The sequence below is a fragment of the Podarcis muralis genome, chromosome 6 (assembly GCF_964188315.1).
Source record: "Podarcis muralis chromosome 6, rPodMur119.hap1.1, whole genome shotgun sequence".
NCBI classification, from domain to species: domain Eukaryota; kingdom Metazoa; phylum Chordata; class Lepidosauria; order Squamata; family Lacertidae; genus Podarcis; species Podarcis muralis.
The window spans coordinates 24,913,213-24,932,576 of NC_135660.1; the positions used below are offsets into that span (position 1 = coordinate 24,913,213).

A 19,364-nucleotide genomic window follows, 5' to 3' on the forward strand; every position below is an offset into this window, starting at 1 on the left:
CAGTGTATACATTTTATGAAATAAAGAAATAAACGAATTATTCATTTTCTTGGGAATCTGATACAGGATTAGTAGTTGTGCTGCCTGCTGTAGGAATCAGTTTGCACCCATGTTTTGCTTGTATTTTATTTTATTTTTTGTAATTAACCAGCACAAATATACCATAAATCTGCTGTGCTCTGTTACCCATAGAAATCTACACTTTGTGGAATATTGCTGCATATGTATTTATCAGCACTTGGGTAAGTCAATGCACATAACAGCAGGGTATGGGCAGATACAGTGGTGCCTCGCAAGACGAAATTAATTCGTTCCGCAAGTCTCTTCGTCTTGCGAGTTTTTCGTCTTGCGATGCACGTTTCCCATAGGAATGCATTGAAAATCAATTAATGCGTTCCTAGGGAAACCGCCTTCAGACCAGGTCCGGGGACAGTCTGTCCCCCGACCTCTTCTGAAGGCTGGGGGGGGGGACAAGGGCTTTTCTTCCCACCCCCAGCATTTTAAAAAACCCCGGGACGGCATTTTAAAATCGCCCGGGACAGCGGAGGACTTCTCCGCTGTCCGGGGCGATTTAAAAGCCCCTGGGAAGGCAGGCAGGGGGGACAAAGATTTTCGCCCCCCGCCCGCCTTCAGAAGAGGTCCTGGACCTCTTCTGAAGGCGGGCGGGGGCGAAAGTCTTTGCTCCCCCCTGCCTGCCTTCCCGGGAGAGCGGAGAAAGGCAGCGCGTTTCTCCACTGTCCCGGACGGCTTTTGAAGGCAGGCTTTTGAAAGCCGTCCGGGACAGCGGAGAAACGCAGCGTGCCCTTCCCGCTGCCCCCCGACTTGGCTGGAAGGCTGGCGGGGGGAGAAGCCTGCTCCTCCCCATCGCCAGCCCCGCAAACGGGGGACAGCGGGAGAGGCGCAGCGCGCCCTTGCCGCTGCCCCCCGACTTGGCTGGAAGGCTGGCGGGGGGAGAAGCCTGCTCCTCCCCATCGCCAGCCCCGCAAACTCGGGGGACAGCGGGAGAGGCGCAGCGCACCATCCCGCTGTCTCCCGACATGGTTTGGAGGCTGGCGGAGGGCTTCCTCCTCCCCCAGCCCCGCAAGCTCCCAGAGCGATGCCAAAGCTGCGGCGCAGCTGCGGCATGGCTCTGGGTCCCGTTCTGGGGGAGGGGGAAGCTCGGGCTTCCCCTGCCCCAGCCCCACGCCTGGCGGTGGGGGAATAAATTTTTTCCCCTTTATTTCCCTCCCCCCCCGCCAGGGTTTGGAGGAGGTCCGAGGACAGTGGGGAAGACGCGCTGCGCTTCCCCGCTGTCCCGGAGATCTCCCTATGGGCTTTCGTCTTGCGAAGCAAGCCCATAGGGAAATTCGTTTTGCGAAGCGCCTCCAAAACGGAAAACCCTTTCGTCTAGCGGGTTTTCCGTCTTGCGAGGCGTTCGTCTTGCGGGGTACCACTGTATATCAATTTCAATTTCTCTCAGTTTCTCCTTTGTTTTACAATTTGAAGTACAGTTCTCCGCATTTCTACCTCACTTTGCGTTTTAAAAAAAAGTACTCATAAAAGTTCACCTGTAGTTTAGAGCAAATTCCTCCTAATATATACACTTTTGTATGCAATTTTGCCTAATACACACATTTGTTTTTAAAGAATTTTCTCTTAATATAATGTATTTTCCTATGTTATTTTCACAAATGTATGCATTAAATACACTTTACCCGGATATAGGCACGTTTGTACACATTACTTGGGTGGAGAGTTGTATTGCGAAACTTGGAGGTGTGTGGATTTGAAAAGGATGGCTATGTTTCGATTCACATCTTGTTTTGGGAAGTGTGAATGAGGCAGGCTCACCTTTAAATGTAAACTGAATTGAATTCCCTTCACATCCCGGTTTAACAGTATTAACCGATCATGCCACAAACTTTCATAGAGTCCACTTCATCAGATGCATCAAGCATTGCCAGAGTTTCTGTTGAGCATGGTTGATTTGGGGTGGGAGAAAGCCATTTCCCGTTCCTGAGGGAAATGACATTGCGGGCTGGGAGCAAGCCCTACCCACACGCACAGGGCGGGATAGCCCCTGCGCCGTTGGGGGGTCCTCAGTTGCGTCATCCCTGGCCAACCAATCTGGATGGTCCTGGGGTGTGGTGCAGGCTATTTAAACTGCCGTTGGCTGAGGACTCACCCCCTTAAGGCATTGGAGTATTCGGTTGAAGGGGAGGGGAGGTAGTGGCCATCACTTACCCCTCCTAATTCAAGGGTATTCCGTTAAAGGAATCTGAGGGGCGTGGTCTCTGTCCGAAGCCCCAGACAGGGAGCTAGGGCCATGGCAGACCCCTAGCGGTGACCCTTGGGAAGTTCCTAGTTGATGTGCATCAGCAGGGCTCCCCCTACTGGTGGTTAACCCTTCCAAGACTTCCTGCAGACGGGCAGGAGTCAGATATAGCCTAAGCCAATACCACTCACATTCTGTAACCAATAAAGTTGTGGCCTTTTTCACCCATTAACCCAAAATACTGTTTCATGTGTCTTTATTCCAACATCCCGGGAGGGTTTGGGACCTTGTCACACAATGGACTGGTGCTGACAGTAAGCAGTAAGGTCAGAGGGACATGCATTGCAAAAAGTACAGACAGCAACAAATGCTATACTAATAGTAACCATTCACAAAGCAGTGTTGATGATAACACAAGCATCCTGACAATTGTAAGCCCATTCTTTTGCTTAGAGACTAGCCTGTTTGTCCTTAAGTGGAACAGAGAAGGGTATTGCTAGCCATTGGCATCATAGTGGAAGGAAAACATAATATTATTGGGTCCTGTGATAGTGTTGCCTGAGAAGATATGGGAAGGCCTCTGAATTTGTTGCAGTGTTGGGTTCCTCTACTATGTGGCCTTTTGTTGCTGGTGAGTAGCCATGTTAGGCTAGGGGATTGTGGTACGTACTTGCTTACTGACTTGTTTTCAGGAACTATTAGCTAAATTGTTGTGGTTGCAAATTTGTTCCTTAGCCCGTTTTTTGTTTAGTTTATGTAAAGCACCGGCTCCACAGCTCACTAACCCCTGCCTGTTGAGCAATTCTATCAACTACAATGCACAATCCATTTCTCTAAAATAGTCCTAACTACAGTGGGATATTTTGGAGTAAATAGATTACACATTGCAGTTGGACAGACCAATGTTACACCAGCTGTGGTGGCCTCCTATCCCCAGCAAATGGGAACAAAACATTTCTGTTCAGCGATACTAGGCAAACCCCTGTGATGAAATAAAAGTGTGTCAGTTTGCATTGGGCTGCCTTCCTGCAATGTAGGTGCATAAGCCCTTATGGTACTGCACGGGGATAACAGATGGGGCCTGAAAGCTATTGACTGCCTGTGTGCCATTCCTGCTATAGATATTTCATTTTGTGATACTCATGCACGAAAACAGGAGCAAAGGATTTCATTAACAAAGTGTGGGGAAGGCTTTCCGAATCTTTGTTGGACCCAAAATAACCCACAGCAGAAAAATAATGATGCATCAAGCTTTCTTTAATGGTTCTGGAATGCTATTTTAGTACAGATGCTCAAGGACATACATGGCAATATGTTTCACAGCAATCAGAGTTTCTTCACAAGTTGGCTTTATCTGAGATTCAGGAAGAGCAAAGCCATATCGCCCTGTGTCCCGAAGTTCAAAAGTGAAGGAATACTTGATGCCCTCATCATAAGCCCAGTCATCAGAACCACCAGCAGCAGGATCTGAAAGGATGAAGAAGGAAAAAAAATGTTTGGTGAGCTAAAGCACAGGCAAATGCAGCTGAACTTCATGAGTTTAAAACACTATGTCCTGGTATGCACCCATGATTTAGCACAAATGTGTGAGCCTGCGGACTCCTGGAGAGTAGATTGCACTCACTTTGCTCTTCCCCCAGTTCTGGTACTGCTGCACTGCTGCAAGCTAAGTCATGGTTTGGCTTAGTGTCTAGACCTGGGCTCATGGATTATTATATTCTAGACAAACCATGAGCTGCAGGAGAGGTTTCTTCTTGATTTGCAGCTCATGATTTATCATGAGGACCCAAACCATGGGCCCAGGTTCTGATGATATGCTAAGCCATGGGTGGGGAAGGGTTCTGAGTAGGGTTATAGTAGGAATGCCAGAGAATTCTGTTGGAATCAATCCTTGCAGTTCACACATTCACCTGAAGTCAGGAATGTAAATCACATAAGTGAATACACTAGTGGCCAAAATTGTGGAAACCTTTTAGAAAAAGTGCATTTCTGAGGTTTGATGGCTCATAACACCTGATTGGCTCTCTAAATACTCATTGGCTACATTCAAATAAAGGAAAACTACTGCATATCAACCTAAGTAAGTGGTGCTTCTTTTTTCTGGTTATTTGGCTATAACCTTTGATAGAATACAGATAATTGAACAAACTTTGTTGCATTACATTCTTCATTAAATTATCTTTCCACATATAGTTTTATGGCATTACTAAAAAAAAAGTGGTGTTATGAGCCATCAGACCTCAGAAATACACTTTCCCCAAAAGGTTTCCACAATTTTGGCCACTAATCTACAAGCAGTATTCACTATCCAGTTTCTTGGTCCCCAAACATTACATAAATAAATGCATTGTTTTTTGCATTGTTTTTCCAAGATTGCCTTCTACTGAAATGCACTAGAATTACTTAATTACACTCATAGGTTCCAGCCATATGTAACCCAAGATGAACCCCAGATGGGATGGAAATTGCTGCCTCCTTACATCCCTAGGCTAGAGTCAAAAAGGGGGTTGGAGTTGGTTGTAAAAGTATAACCATCTGGTTGGCCACTGTGAGAACAGGCTGTTGGGATAGATGGGCCTGTGGCCTCATCCAGCCGGACTCTTATTTTATTTGAAGTGGGTGATGCAACAGATAGGACTTAATTTTGTACAGTAGTGTGCCACCCACAACATTTTCATTTCAGAAACTGGGACTCAAGTCTTCTGGGATGTGCTCCTTGGCGATTCATGTGACCTACACGTGATCTTGTGGGACGAGGGTGGCACTGTGGGTTAAACCACAGAGCCTAGGACTTGCCGATCAGAAGGTCGGCGGTTCAAAGCCCTGCGATGGGGTGAGGTCCCATTGCTCGGTCCCTGCTCCTGCCAACCTAGCAGTTTGAAAGCAGTTCAAAGTGCATGTTCCTCCATCCACACAAACAAGAGGCAGTTATCACAGTTAAAGGACACATTCTGGGCAAGCAAAAGCGGTCAAGGTGAATTATGGTGGTGAATTATGGTGGTGAGGAACATGGCCCCAGGAGACAGTCCCCAGGGCCTTTGCCTCTCAGGCCTGAGGTGTCTCTCCCCCACGGCCCAACTTTATACACTCATTTAGCGCATTTGAAACCTGAAAACAAAATGGTGCCTCAGCAGTGCAGCTGGGGAGAAATTGATGGATGAGCACAACATGCCCTGGAAAAAAAGAGCAATATTGCTTTAGGGAACTCGACATGACATCATGACATCATCCTCATTTGTTTATTGAAAACTCTCTGCTTAGTGCTAAAGCACTCTCTTGGGAAGGTGGGAAGAAACACATCCGCAATAAGAGCATTTTATGGACTTTAATGTATTATTATATTATAACTAAGTAATATTATCGTTAGATCAGTACTTACAGATAGTGGAAGCTCCTGGCCCATATGTGTATTCTGTGCCATGCAACGTAGCCAGCTCTTTAACAGTTTCTTTAGCAAGGCGATTCTACAGAGAGAAAGAAGGTATTCAGGAACTTTACTCCAAAGTCTGAGCCCAGTTGCTCTTTTATAAAACTTTTGCTTTAAGTAACTTGAAATTGTGTGTCCTTTTTGCATGTGGACACATTAAACACTGTTCCTAAATCCGTTATCTCCAGCATAATTTTAATAGTCTTGAACAGAGCAACATGGTGGAATGTGAGAAGAAATCTTGTAAAAATTGTACCCACAGGGCTTACATTATTATGAGACATCTCTCCATATTTATCTTTTGTTGGCTTAGCAGTCATAATTAGTAAGCTGCTTGCTCTCCACTGTGATCATAAAAATGGCAAAGCAGTCTGTATACTCGTGTGCTTGGACACACATATATATGGACATGCAAATTTGTGTAAAAAGGAACCCATAAATTCCAACAAGTGGCAATCCAGATTTCCAGTTCTGAGTGAACAACTACATGCTTTGTTTATTCCTAAATCTGTATACTTATGAGGTTTAAAAATAAATAAATCTAGAAGTTGGTATACTTATTAGGATTTTTAATTGCTAAGACTTTGCATGCTTTGGAAGATATTGTGTTTCATGGTAGGTTTCTTAACAATTCAAAAGATATTCTGGGCCTAATACTGCATTTACATTCATGTATTGCTTTCTCTTTCAAATCCATACCGTTTAACCTCAGATTTGCAGATAGTAGACATAAGATATGTGCTGCTATTTACCGTTGCCCATACCACATCTTGAAGTTTTCACTTACAAGATAGGGAAGCAGGTCTCTCATGCCTTTTGACAGTTAATAGATTAGAGGGAATAGTTCCCTCAGTGCTGCCCATATCACAACAGCCTCATCATTGCTGCCTAAATTACTGCCTTAGTTAGAAAGCAACTGCTGGTTTGAACTTGACCAGGGAGCTGATTTAGATCTGTCAGAAGTTGATTGAGTTAAACAATCAGTGACAGATCTAGAACATGAACCTTCATGATGAAGAAAAATGATGCAACTCAACTATCTAACAGGAATTTAAGAAGTGACTTACCAATCTAGACCAAATTTCCATCTAGTTCAGCCTTCTCCAGCCTGGGGTCTTCAGATGTTGCTGTATTAAAATCTCCATCATGTCCAGGCAGCATGGACAACATTCAGGGATGTTTTGCCTAACAACATCTGGGGAACCAAGGATGGTGAAGGCTGGAGTGCCAGCAAGATGCACCTCAGATCTCTCAGAGATCAAGCAGCTGCAGCTGTTTTTCTTTAGCACCTCAAAAGTAAAGATATGCTACCTGTGTAAATGGGATGAACCATGTCAGCCACCATTACCGGTAATTTATTAATCACATTTATGCCACACCTTTCCATAAAACAGCTGAAGGCAGCTAATGACAATAAAATAGGCAAACCTAACAGGCAGACTTAAACTATACCTATCATGACAGCAACAAAGATTGAGGGTATGTGTGGATTTATCATACTTGGAGAAATCTTCTCAAATGATACCAATATAAATATGACTGGGATTGCCAACTATGAATAGATGAATCTATTCCTGAAAAGGAAGAGAAAACACCTATCATTCCATGCTAAAAAGTGGATAATATCTATTAACAGGGGCGGAGGGAATGAGCAAGACATTGAAGCAGCGAGAACAAAGAAGTTAGGTCTCTGAGGTCTCAAAATGACTTCATCAGGGCTGCCGGGTTTTCTGCAGAAATATCATACTTTCTTTTTTCTGTAGTCATTTGACATTTACAACCAGGTACCATTCTACAAGTTTCTAAGTGTTAGCACAAATAAGGGTTGAACAAGTTGGATTTGTTTCTGCTGGAACAGATGGGACCATCAGATGATCTAACTAAGTGCCTAGGCCAAAGTATGACCACATTCAAAATAAAGCTTGAAATGTTTGTGAGAGAAAAAGGATTAAATATACATAGACTTTTACTAGCTCAATATAAATATTAAGAGAGAGCTCAAGGGAAGCCTGACTGCAAGAACAGGGAAGTTGATCCTTCTGGGAAGAGAGGTTGGTTTGGTCCTTTCAACTAAGGAACACAGTTTTTGAACATCATTTATGGTGTGCATTTGTGTGTGTGCATGAATGCATGCATGTGTACATGTAGAAGTGTCAGGGGTGCCATAAAATTAACTGTGGAAGAAGTTGTGAAACTAGGGAGTGTACTTTTTTGCCAATGACACATTTCTTCCAAGAAACTACCATGAGACTATATTGTGTAACTTCTGTGATAATTCTAGAACGGACCTAGCTTCTCCTGCCTTAGGGAGAGAGTAGTCTCTTTACAGAGGAAATACGTCTGAAACATTTTTTTTCAATGTATAAGGATGTGTGTTTACTGGAAGGACCCAGTCACTGATTCATGGTTCTTTAGAGTGCATCTGAAAATAGGCTGGGTATATCTGTGGTTTTTTTTCTGGCTACCTCCATTCTGCAAGCAGCTGGCAATTAGGCAGGCCTCAGTGAAATTTTTGTTGTTTAGTCGTTTAGTCGTGTCCGACTCTTCGTGACCCCATGGACCAGAGCACGCCAGGCACTTCTGTCTTCCACTGCCTCCCGCAGTTTGGTCAGACAGTGAAATTTAGACTACCCTAAAAGTTACTCTTAATTCACAGTAAACAAGGACAGCTCCAAAAGAACCAGGTAGCTCTACATTTCCGCAAAAGAAAATGTTTGGTTAGCTATATTTTGATAGCGGAATTTTGTCTTCATGTGCTTTCGATAAGACATAAGAAACTGACAAAATAAGTCCTGGGCCTTATGCGGTCATAGAGTTGCATAAAAGGAAGACCTACATAGAGGAGACCCATTAAAATTAGTGGGCTTAAATTATTCATCTCTATTAATTTCAATGGGTACACTCTGAGTATGATTAACAATGGATACAACCCATAGCTGCATTCTGCCTTTTCATAGAAACCCATCAAAGTGGTTTACAATCGTACATAAAACCATACAATAAAAGCCATATAAAACCATAGGGGAAAAATAAAATAAAACCAGACATCAATTGTTGAAAGAACCTTTAAGCTGTGGGTCACAAATTGGATGTGTTATGTTTGACTGCTACAGAAACTATCCCCGACAACAAGAGTCCATTTGCTTTGATAGGGTGGCAAATCAAGGACTCGTTGTTGCTGTTTTTGTCCAAATTGTGACTCAGTGACAACTGTTTTGTGCCAAGGCTGCCCATAGGTATATAAAAATACAGTGGAACCTCACTTGTCGAACGTAATCCATTCAGGAAGACCGTTCGACTTCCAAAACATTGGGCAACCAAGGCACAAAGGGTTGTTGGAAATTTCCATTGAGAAAATGGAAAAACATGCAGCGTAAGCCACTCGACTTCTGAGGCACGTTTGAAAATGGAAACAATTACTTCTGGGTTTTCGGCCTTCGGGTTCCGAAACGTTCAGCTTCCAAGATGCTCAAAAACTGTATCCAAGCAGTTGAAAGGAATAGTATGGTTCATTGGGCACAAACAACTGCGGAAAAAAAATGCCCCAGTGGATGTTCATCCAGATTCCTCTTTTAAAAAATCACCACAGGAAAGAAATCCCATGAAGGCATCCACTCTTAATGCCATTGCCCTTTTCAGAGAGTCATCAAACACATGAAACAGAGGGAGAATTGGATCACACCCATTGCCCCCCATTCCTGACCTCCATGCATTCATGAAAATTGCTTCAATAGAGCCTACACATTTACAAGTTACACATGCATACTTGGGCTGTTTTCCTGTGATCCAGAACCATGCAAAATAGGAATGGACCAACTGTGGCTCTTGGGGTACTGTTGGACCATTACTCCCAAAATCTATAACCATTGGCCATGTTGGCTGGGGCTTATGGGAGCTGGAATTCCAACAACATATGGAAGGCCACATGTCCCCCATCCCTTCTGCAAAATAGTCATGTGAACAGAGCCAACGTGAGTATGAGCTGTGTAGATTTTGGCTTCAAATGAACACGTGGAGATGGTTGGCAGGGACAACAACTGCAAGCCTAATTCTCTCCCATGCACTCAGTGATTATTTGGAAAGGTCTTGTGCCTTCAGATGTATGATGACACTTCTAAAATAGATGGGTGTGGAAAGAGATGTTAAGTATGATAAACAGGCATGTATGTCAAAGATTGTTGTTTGACCACACATCTTATCACACGTGGAAAAAGATAAAATGGGCAATGCACATTTTTCTTTAACGTATTAGATGTCAAAATGAAAATAAGCATCCAAGATAAGATAACGCTTTGATAAATCTTTCTTCTTCACTTCTGGGATGATTTATAAGCACTTTGTTCCACCAGAGACACTCACATAAAAGCCACAAATCCTTAGGCCCTCCTAATAATTCCTTTTCCAGGCAGAACTCAGAGCTCTCCTCCTGTGCATATTTACTTGGAAAATAAATTCTATTTTGTTCAATTGGCACGGCTCCCTAGTTATAGAGCTGGTTACACAGCTGCCTTCCCTGTGCACACTTTCTTGAGTCTGAATAAACAAGAGTGACTAACTTCTGAATAAACATGCAAGCACTTTGCCTATAAGACATATTTACTATATACAATATTACACTATGTTACATTAGACAGCATCTTTTTGTTTATCAAATGAAAGACAAATCACACTTTCACCGTACAGAATCCATACTGGCTGGAACTAGTTCCCATTAATTCATTGGAATAAATCAGGAGTACAGTGGTACCTCGGGTTACATACGCTTCAGGTTACAGACTCCGCTAACCCAAAAATATTACCTCGGGTTAAGAACCTTGCTTCAGGATGAGAACAGAAATCGGGCTCCGGCGGCACAGCGGCAGCAGGAGGCCCCATTAGCTAAAGTGGTGCTTCAGGTTAAGGACAGTTTCAGGTTAAGAACAGACCTCCGGAACAAATTAAGTACTTAACCCGAGGTACCACTGTATATTTACATTTTGCTATTATATTTTATATAATTAAGTTAGGTGATTTAAATTATTTAAATATTTAACCGTCTGGCTTTTAACTGAACAATCATTTAAATGCCAGTCTATTTACACCTTGCAAAATCTCACTGAAGCTACTTTTTCAAACTCTTGGAAGAATAGGAGAAAAAAAGACTCTCTTAAGTGTTGAGCAAATCACACTGTCAAACTATTCACGGGTTTTGGATACAGACCAGAAAGAACGTTCGTGTTTACATTTCTTCTCCTTTTTTAAAAAAATAACAATTTTGCAAAGACAGAAGCCACGCTTTTAAAAGGTTTCCTTGTGGCGGCTATAAAGAATAAACAGCCACAGACCAAGATATCCCAGGAGCAACATATTGGGTCACATTTGAACATGATCCAGGAAACTGTACAAAAGAACATTAAGGAATCCTCAACCTGAAATAAATGAGGCCTGTGGCCTTCCTTTGGCTGGGATACAGTTCCAAGAATTGTGTAACTGGTTCCATGTACCCAAGGATACATTGGACTTGTGTTTATTGAATGTCCGGCTTTGGGAACTCAGGGGGGTTTCAAATAAAGTTTGTAATATGGCATGGGAATCTGGTGCTTCAAAGTGAGTGTGTGCACAGGGAGAGGGGAGGGTGGGGAAAGGAAAAATCCCCATTGGTCATGCTTGAATCCTTGACTATGCCAAAAGTAGCTTGTTGGATCCCAGCCTAAGAATCAGAATCAGAAGAATCTTTATTTGCATCAGCCACTAGCCATACCAATAAAATGAAATGAACTGAACTGAAAATAGAGGTAAAAACTTAACTATACAAAATACATTCTGGAGGTTTACACCAGTAATCAAATAATATATCTTATTCTGATTGCCCCTGCTAATTTTTTTTACAGTTTTTGCTGCCATTTGATTATCTTGATCTGCTAGAAAAAAGGACACAATGGTTGAGAGACCTGGTATGGTTAGTAGCTGAGGGGTAATAACCTCACTCCTCAAATCTTTATAAAGAATGCAAGCTAGAAGCACATGAACAACTGATTCGATACTGCCATCTCCACATAGACATAATCGTTTTTCCAGCGGAATTTTTTTGAAATCGACCTTCAAGTACAGCTGAAGGCAGTATACTTAATCTTGTGTGAGTGAAAGCACGCCTGTATTTGGGAATTGTTAAATTTTGCAACTAGGGTGCCAATGTGTCAAAACGACTAGGCGGAAAATAATCAGACCATGGACAAGATTTCCTTATTGTGGCCAAATTATTCATTCTGTTGCTTGATATCATATAGGCGCTGTCTAATTAAATTATTTGCTTTACTGAAGCCCAGTGTTAATAACTGTTGTGGTGATAAAGCCACTTCCGAGCTAGAGAGGAGGTGGGGTTGCGGGCTTCACGCCCCTCCCCACGCTCGCGGGGGCTGGCTCCAGCCTCCGCGAGGCTAGGGAATCCTTGGACGCATCATCCCTGGGCCAGCCAATTGGTATGGCCCATATGGTTCTTTGTTATGCAGGTGAAGGGGGGGGGGAAGGAAGTGCCATCACCTTCCCCCCAAACAAGGGTAGTCCGGTAAAGGATTCCGGGGGGCGTGGCCTTGTCCTAAGCCTATGGAGGTGTGGGCCCACGGCACGCCCCTGAGCAGTAACTCCAGGGGGGGTTCCTAGTTGATGTGCCTCAGCAGGACTCCCCCTTTTGGTGGTTAACCCTCACCGGTCTTCCAGCCACCGGGCTGAACCCGGCTAATTGTTAGGACCAATGCCTAAGCCAATAAAGCTCAATTCCTGTAATCAATAAAGTTGTGGCCTAATATGACCCATTAACTCGAATTCTTGTGTCTCGTGTCTTTATTTCTGGGGGGGCGGGGGGTGGGAACTTGCCACGCAAACCAGAAAAGTAGAATCAGTTTTAGTCCAAATGTTCTCATGACAATCTTGCGATACTAAGGGTAGTAGACCGGTGGGGTTTAAATTTAGCTGAAGCCAATAATTAAATGTCCTAAACCAAGTCTGTAATTCAACAGAGGGGAGATTAGTCGCCAAGTGCAATGAAGCATTTGGAATACAGGATGAAACAAAAAAATTGCCTTAGGAACTTAGATCGAACAACTTCTGTAAATCCAAGGTGAGTGCCTGGCCAAATCAGAGCCCCATATGATAACTGTGCTAGCAGTTTAGCTTTAAAAGCTTCAAATGCTAATGGTATGTGATTGCCACCTTTCGTATGGAAAAAGTGTGTCAGAATTTTGGTGCTTTGAGACACTTTATCCTTCACATATTTCTGTTGGCTGAAAAATAAGGCCAAGGTATTTAAGACTTTAACTTGTTTGATCAACTGATTATCCATATACCATCTATGGGCCCTACGTATACTTTCTTGAAGACACCATGTCTTTAGTTTTCTTGTACTTCTCTTTGGCAGTATCCTGATAATGCCCTCATCCATCTTTTTAGGTCCACTTTTGTTTGAGATAGAAGTACTGTACCTAAGTTTCTCTTTTGCTTTAGACCAAACAACGCGTGAAGTTAGAAACATCTTTGTCAGAATCAAAGGCAAACTGAACGAGGGGGAAACGACTTAGGTTCTGCAGAATAACAACTTTGTGTCTTGAGAAAAAACATAATCTGGCATAGCACACAAAAACAAAATCCCTTTTTAATGGAAAAAGAGAGAGGCTTGCAGTGCCAGATGTCCAGGGCAAAACCATTAATCTGTCCATTCTCTCTGTTTCTGCCTCAAAATTCTGATATTTCCACTTGGGAGACATTGTAAATCTGTCAGGATCCTACCACTGCAGAGGGCCAGATTTTTGCTTTGGCTTTGGCCTTCTGGCTGATGAGCAAGAGATTTTTTTTGTAAGCCCTTCCTTTTGTTTGTCATCTACTGTGTTTTCTGCCAGCGACATCAACTCATAACTATTTCACAGTACTGAAGTAATTTTCTTCTGGAAATGCTGTTGCTCTTTTGAAGGAAAAAACCAACAACTACAGGGGACCATCAACAAAGAACAAAGTACATTTATCATCTGGTCTACTATGAGTGTAAACAACACTGGATATCACTCACCATGTTCCTAGGCTTCGAATATTGCAAAAGAATGGGCTGCACCCAGTTAAGGCATCCCATGAATATAAGGGCTTCCAGTTGTGCAATGAAACTGTCCATCCCTCTCCCCTTCCCACGCGCAGCTCATCACCCCCCAGATCTGCTCTGAAGGGTTGGGTAAACCCTCAAAACAGATCTGAGATGTGTTGGGTGGGGGAAGGAGAAGAGAGGATGCTCCAATATGCAAATGGGAGTCCTTGTGCAGACAGGACAACTTTGCTGGCCACAACCCCACTGGTCTTCAGCATGTCTTAGTTGGGAATTGATGCCAATTGCTATTGCTGTGCATCAGCCAAGACAGGGAAGGAATGCCAGTTCTCACGGTGTCCCTTTATATTAAAAGACTGATGGAAGCTTGGATGGAACAATTGGTGATGAAGCTGTTGTTTTCCTGAATCACTGTATACCGTATAAACTCGAGTATAAGCCGACCCGAATATAAGCCGAGGCACCTAATTTTAGGACAACAAACTGGGAAAACTCGAGTATAAGCCGGTTCACCACACCACAAACCTGGTGGCAGTGGAGGAGGAAGAACAAGCAGACTGAAAGGGCTGATTTCGGGCTGCTCACTCCTCCTCCGCTGCCACCAACAGGGGCAAAAGCAGAGTAGGAGGAAGGAGCAGCCTGAAAGGGCTCCTTTTCGGCTGCTCGCTCCTCCTCCACCACCTCTGCCGCTCTCAAGAGCAGGCATAGGAGCCCGGTTGTGAGAGGCACAGCGCAGCACAGCGCCTCTCCTAGCCGTGGCTCCTGTGCCTGCCCCTTGCAAGAGGCGGGTGGTGGCAGAGGGACGAGCGGCGAGAAAGGGCTCGTCCCTCCGCCACCCCCCGCCTCACTCGAGTATAAGCCGAGGGAGGCTTTTTCAGCATAAAAAATATGCTGAAAAAGTCGGCTTATATTCGATATATATGGTACTTTCCACACAGTTCTTAGCTCTCAGGGCTTATGTAGTGCCTAGAAAGCATGGGTTGGTGCAGTTTTCTGCTTGTCCTGTGCCTTCTAGGCATGAGTCCAAGTGGTTTTCTGTTTGTCCTGCTACATCCCTTGGGAAAACTTGCTCTTTAGTGCCGAATCGGAGCAAACGTTAATCTGTGGAAAACCTGATTGACATTGATGCTATTCAGCAGTAAAGATCTGGTTTTCCTAGGGGAAAGGAACAGGACAAATGGAAGTGTGGATGAGCCCTCAGTTGGAGCTAACTCACAGAACCTTAGAAGCTCAGGGCTGCCTCCCTCCATATGAACCGACCCAGACCTTGTGATCACCATCTGAGGCCCATTTTCATGTGGCTCCCTCAGGAGAGGTCCAGAGGAGGGCAGCACGAGAACAGGCCTTTTCTGTGGTGGTGGTGGTGGGGGGGGGGTCAGGGCAGTGTAAGTACACTGGTGGAGCCAACCCAACCCATGTACCAGCTGACTTCACTGCTGCCCTGTCCCAGTAAGTGGATGCAACACCGCTGCTGGGAGGCCAACTCTGCCCCATTGCTTCTTCCCAGCGGCTGCTCCTGCTGCGTTTTAGCCTAGGCTGCCATTTACAGGGTTGTTGCGCAGACAAAATAGGATCAAGGAGAAACCACGTGTGCTGCTTTCCTTACTGGAGGAAAGACAGGATATAAAAGTACTAAAGCAATCAATAAGAGGGAAATCCATGCATCATAAAAAACCCCATAGCCCAAATGGTAACCAAGGGGATATGTTCATCACAACCATTTTAACTTCAGAGTAGTTATCAGCCATTTTGTTTCTACTTACCAACTCCACGTTGTTCTTTGCTACCTCATATGAATAAGAATATGGATACAGCAGCAGTTGGGAATAGGAATGAACGGTCAAGTAAGCCCTGATGGTCGAGAGGTTCTGACGAATGAAATCAGCCAAGGCTTTGGTCTCTTTCTCTGATTCGGGGGCACTGCCACAATATGTCTCATCACATGGCCTTTTTGAAGCCCCAAGAGCTGTGTGCAGCAGGAGAAAACACGGATGCATGGAATGAGGCAAACCATGATAAGGTTCTAGATCAGGTGTGGCCTTCCAAATGTTGCTAAACTGCAACTGTCATCATGCCTGATTGCTGGCCATGCTTGCCGGGGCTGATGGGAGTTGTAGTTCAGCAGCAGCTGAAGAGACACTCCTGTTCTACAGTGTTGTCCTAGATAGTTGTCCACTCCAGGGAAGATTCAGAATAGGCGCTCCAAAAACCTTACTATGTCCTGTGGACTATGGGAGGGATTCAGTGTCACGCCAAAACAAATGTTCCAGTAGGTTGACCTTCCCATCATGCCCTGTTCTGAGGTTCTCCTGACCTCCCACTGATGACTGGGGGCATGAGGGCATGAGGGAGAGAATGAGAAAGCTCTGTTGTGATAGTGGGAACCTGTGTGCTGGCTGCTGCTAGTGAAACTATTTAGCTGAATCCAGTCCTTTGTTTCTCTCTCCTTCCCCACAACTGCTATGTATAAGAAAGCAGGAAAGACCATTATTCCCTGGCAAACCACAATGCCTTATGTTACCTATATATTACAGCTCAGAGCCTGTAGCTCAGGGGTTAAGCACATGCCTTTGCACACACAAGGTCTCAGTTTCCATCCCTATCATCTCCACTAGGAAAAACTGGAGTTGCAATTGCCAGGAAAGACCTCTCCCAAAGGCCCCCATGGTAGATCATAATGGGCTATAATGACTGATGAAATAAGTCAGTTTCTTGTGTTGTTTTTGAAATGCTATACAGTGGTACCTCGGGTTACAGACGCTTCAGGTTTGTACTGAGTCCACTAACTCAGAAATAGTACCTTGGGTTAAGAACTTTACCTCAGGATGAGAACAGAAATCGAGTGGTGGCAGCGGCACAGCAGCCGTGGGAGGCCCCATTAGCTAAAGTGGTACCTCAGGTTAAGAACAGTTTCAGGTTAAGAGCAGACATCCAGAATGAATTAAGTTCTTAACCCGAGGTACCACTGAATTTAACATTAATCTATGTCAGGGTATGAGTCTGTGAATCTACTGAATGTTATTTTGACACATCTCAAAATGCTAAATGCTTGACATGAACTAAGACTTTTTAAGGTCTGAGGGAATTCGGCAAAATTGACTAAAAACACCAAGCAGTTTCTATAAATCTGTTAAGACCCATTGTGTTTCTTGGTAAATGGACATAGGATTGCAGCCTTAATCTCACACTGAAAATAAATGCTCAGGAATTCAGCTTCTCTCAACAAGAAAATGTGACCCTCTAGGTAATATCCTCACCCTCTGAAACCTCACACATTATGGAAGCTCTAGAACTTGAAAGGTTGTGCCAAGAACTGTGGACCTAACTAGAACTGGTACTCCTACACTCCTACAGTCAGTTAGAATTGGGCAATATATTTCTTCTCAGGATGTACTTACTGCACCATTTGGCGTTAAAGTTTCTGTTAGGATCAGTACCAATGCAACTACTGCCAGGATTTAGAGAACGAGTCTTCCTCCACATGCGAGACTGAAATGCAGTATATTTGTGAATGTCAGTTTTGCAGGACTACATATTCATAAACAAGCGTTGAGCTTCATATTCAGAAAACAGGTGTGCTATTCACCTTAGTCCAAGTGTAGACGTAGCCATCAATATTCAAGACAGGCAACACGTAGAAATCCAAGTTGTCCAGAATCTGAGTCATGATAGTTTCCTTCCCATAGGTGCGAACAGCCTAAGTATAGACCAAAGAGATAATAAATTAGGCCAAACCCAAATGACTCAGGACTCAGCTACATTACAGTATAACAGGGGTAGGTAATCTCAGGCCCAGGCACAAAATGTGGCCCCCCAAGCCTCTGTTTGGCCCTTTGAATTCTATAAAGGCCACACAACCCTCACAAAAATTACCCTTTGGAATATGTCTGGAACATGTCCTTGAACTGTGACAATGCCTCTTGCTTGCTGGAAAGGAGGAAAGATGTGTGGTGTGTGCATTCTTGCGAATAGACTTTTGTGTGGCTGGAATGTAACCTGCAGTACAGAGGTAGAATTCACAGCCATTTCTATGCCTACATTTGCACCTGGCCCTGTCCACCACTGTCATGCTGTCCATGAGGGAATGTTCCTCACCTCTAGTAACTCATTTAAGAAGCTGAAGCATGGTTAAAGCACAGTTTAAAACTAGAAGGCCCAGATGAGAAGCCATAAGTTGCTTAACAGGTGTGTTTGTTTGTGTGTATGTGTGTGAATAGAAAGGTCTTCAACAAGTGCCATCTCAGACCCTCCAAGAGTCCCTGTTTTCCAAGGACAGTCCTGGATTTCCATAAGCTGTCCTGGTTTCTGATTTGATACTGGAATATTCCCCTTCTCCTTAGGGTGCCCCTATTTTCATCAGAAAAGTGTTGGAGAGCATGGAGTTATGTCACCCCCAAGCCAAGAAGACACTAAGTCTACAACCTTTAGAAGACATCTGAAGGCAGCCCTGTGTAGGGAAGTTTTTTAAAAAAATGTTTAATGTTTTATTATGTTTTTAAATTTGTTGGAAGCCACCCAGAGTGGCTGGGGCAATCCAGTCAGATGGACAGGGTATACCGGTAATTTCTTTCTTTCCTTCTTTCCTTCCTTCTTTCCTTCCTTTTGGAATAAAGGTAAAGGGACCCCTGACCATTAGGTCCAGTCGTGACCAACTTTGGGGTTGTGGCGCTCATCTTGCTTTACTGGCCAAGGGAGCCAGCGTATAGCTTCCGGGTCATGTGGCCAGCATGACTAAGCTGTTTCTGGTGAACCAGAGCAGCACATGGAAATGCCGTTTACCTTCCCGCCGGAGCGGTACCTATTTGTCTACTTGTACTTTGAAGTGTTTTCGAACTGCTAGGTTGGCAGGAGCAGGGACCGAGCAACGGAAGCTCACCCCGTCGCAGGGATTCGAACTGCTGACCTTCTGATCGGCAAGTCCTAGGCTCTGTGGTTTAACCCACAGCCCCACCTGCGTCCCTCTTCTGGAACAAGACGTCCCTATTTTCATTGGAGAAATGTTGGAGAGTATGCCATCTTGATGACGTTAAATTATGAGCTTGCTGCTCTGAAGGGTAAGACTGAAGTTGTAGTAACCCGAACTGCTAAATGAGGTGACATTTCATCCTCTGCTGCATTAACCAGGAGAGATAAGGGGAAAGCATTCCCAAAGACATGTCTGGAGTGTCACTTTCAATTTCCAGGCCTGGCTCTGCACATATATCTGAGCGGACATGAGGGGAAGGCCTGTCACCACTGGGTGCCTTGCCAACACTCTCAGGTCAACTATTTCAGCTTACTTGATATGGATCATAAAGCACTTGCTTCTGCAATGGCTTCTGTTTTTACATTTTGTGCGCGTGTAGGAACCTTTGCTAAATCTGTGGGAATCGAAACAGCTGGAAGTTGTATTTTAGGATTGTTCCGTCAAAAACAAACACAGTCGAGCCTCACAGATGCAAAAAATCACAGGCTTCTTCATAATACACTGAAAGCTCTCCCTTTCGCCAGTGGTTACTGGCCAGCTGTGCTATTTCAGAAGCATACAAATAAAAGAAAATAATTGTAGGGATACTTTGAATTGGCTCAGGATCACTAAGGTGGGGAAGGCTTGATATTGTGTGTTTTCAGCAAGGGCG

At 44.2% G+C, this 19,364-nt stretch overlaps 2 protein-coding genes across 2 annotated transcripts in view; one reads left to right on the forward strand and one right to left on the reverse strand.

Moving 5' to 3' along the window:
- Positions 1-19,364, forward strand: part of CP (ceruloplasmin) — a 569,984-nt gene that overhangs the window by 187,853 nt on the left and 362,767 nt on the right. The gene's annotated exons all lie outside the window — the stretch shown is intronic.
- Positions 3,491-19,364, reverse strand: part of LOC114597863 (carboxypeptidase B-like) — a 29,154-nt gene continuing 13,280 nt past the window's right edge. Inside the window, exons 7-11 of the mRNA XM_028731251.2 lie at positions 17,333-17,443; positions 17,145-17,235; positions 15,510-15,712; positions 5,634-5,718; positions 3,491-3,721 (exon numbers count right to left, since the gene is read on the reverse strand). Coding sequence (XP_028587084.2) covers positions 3,534-3,721; positions 5,634-5,718; positions 15,510-15,712; positions 17,145-17,235; positions 17,333-17,443 — 678 coding nt within the window. The 3' untranslated portion in view covers positions 3,491-3,533. The remainder of the gene's footprint in view (positions 3,722-5,633; positions 5,719-15,509; positions 15,713-17,144; positions 17,236-17,332; positions 17,444-19,364) is intronic.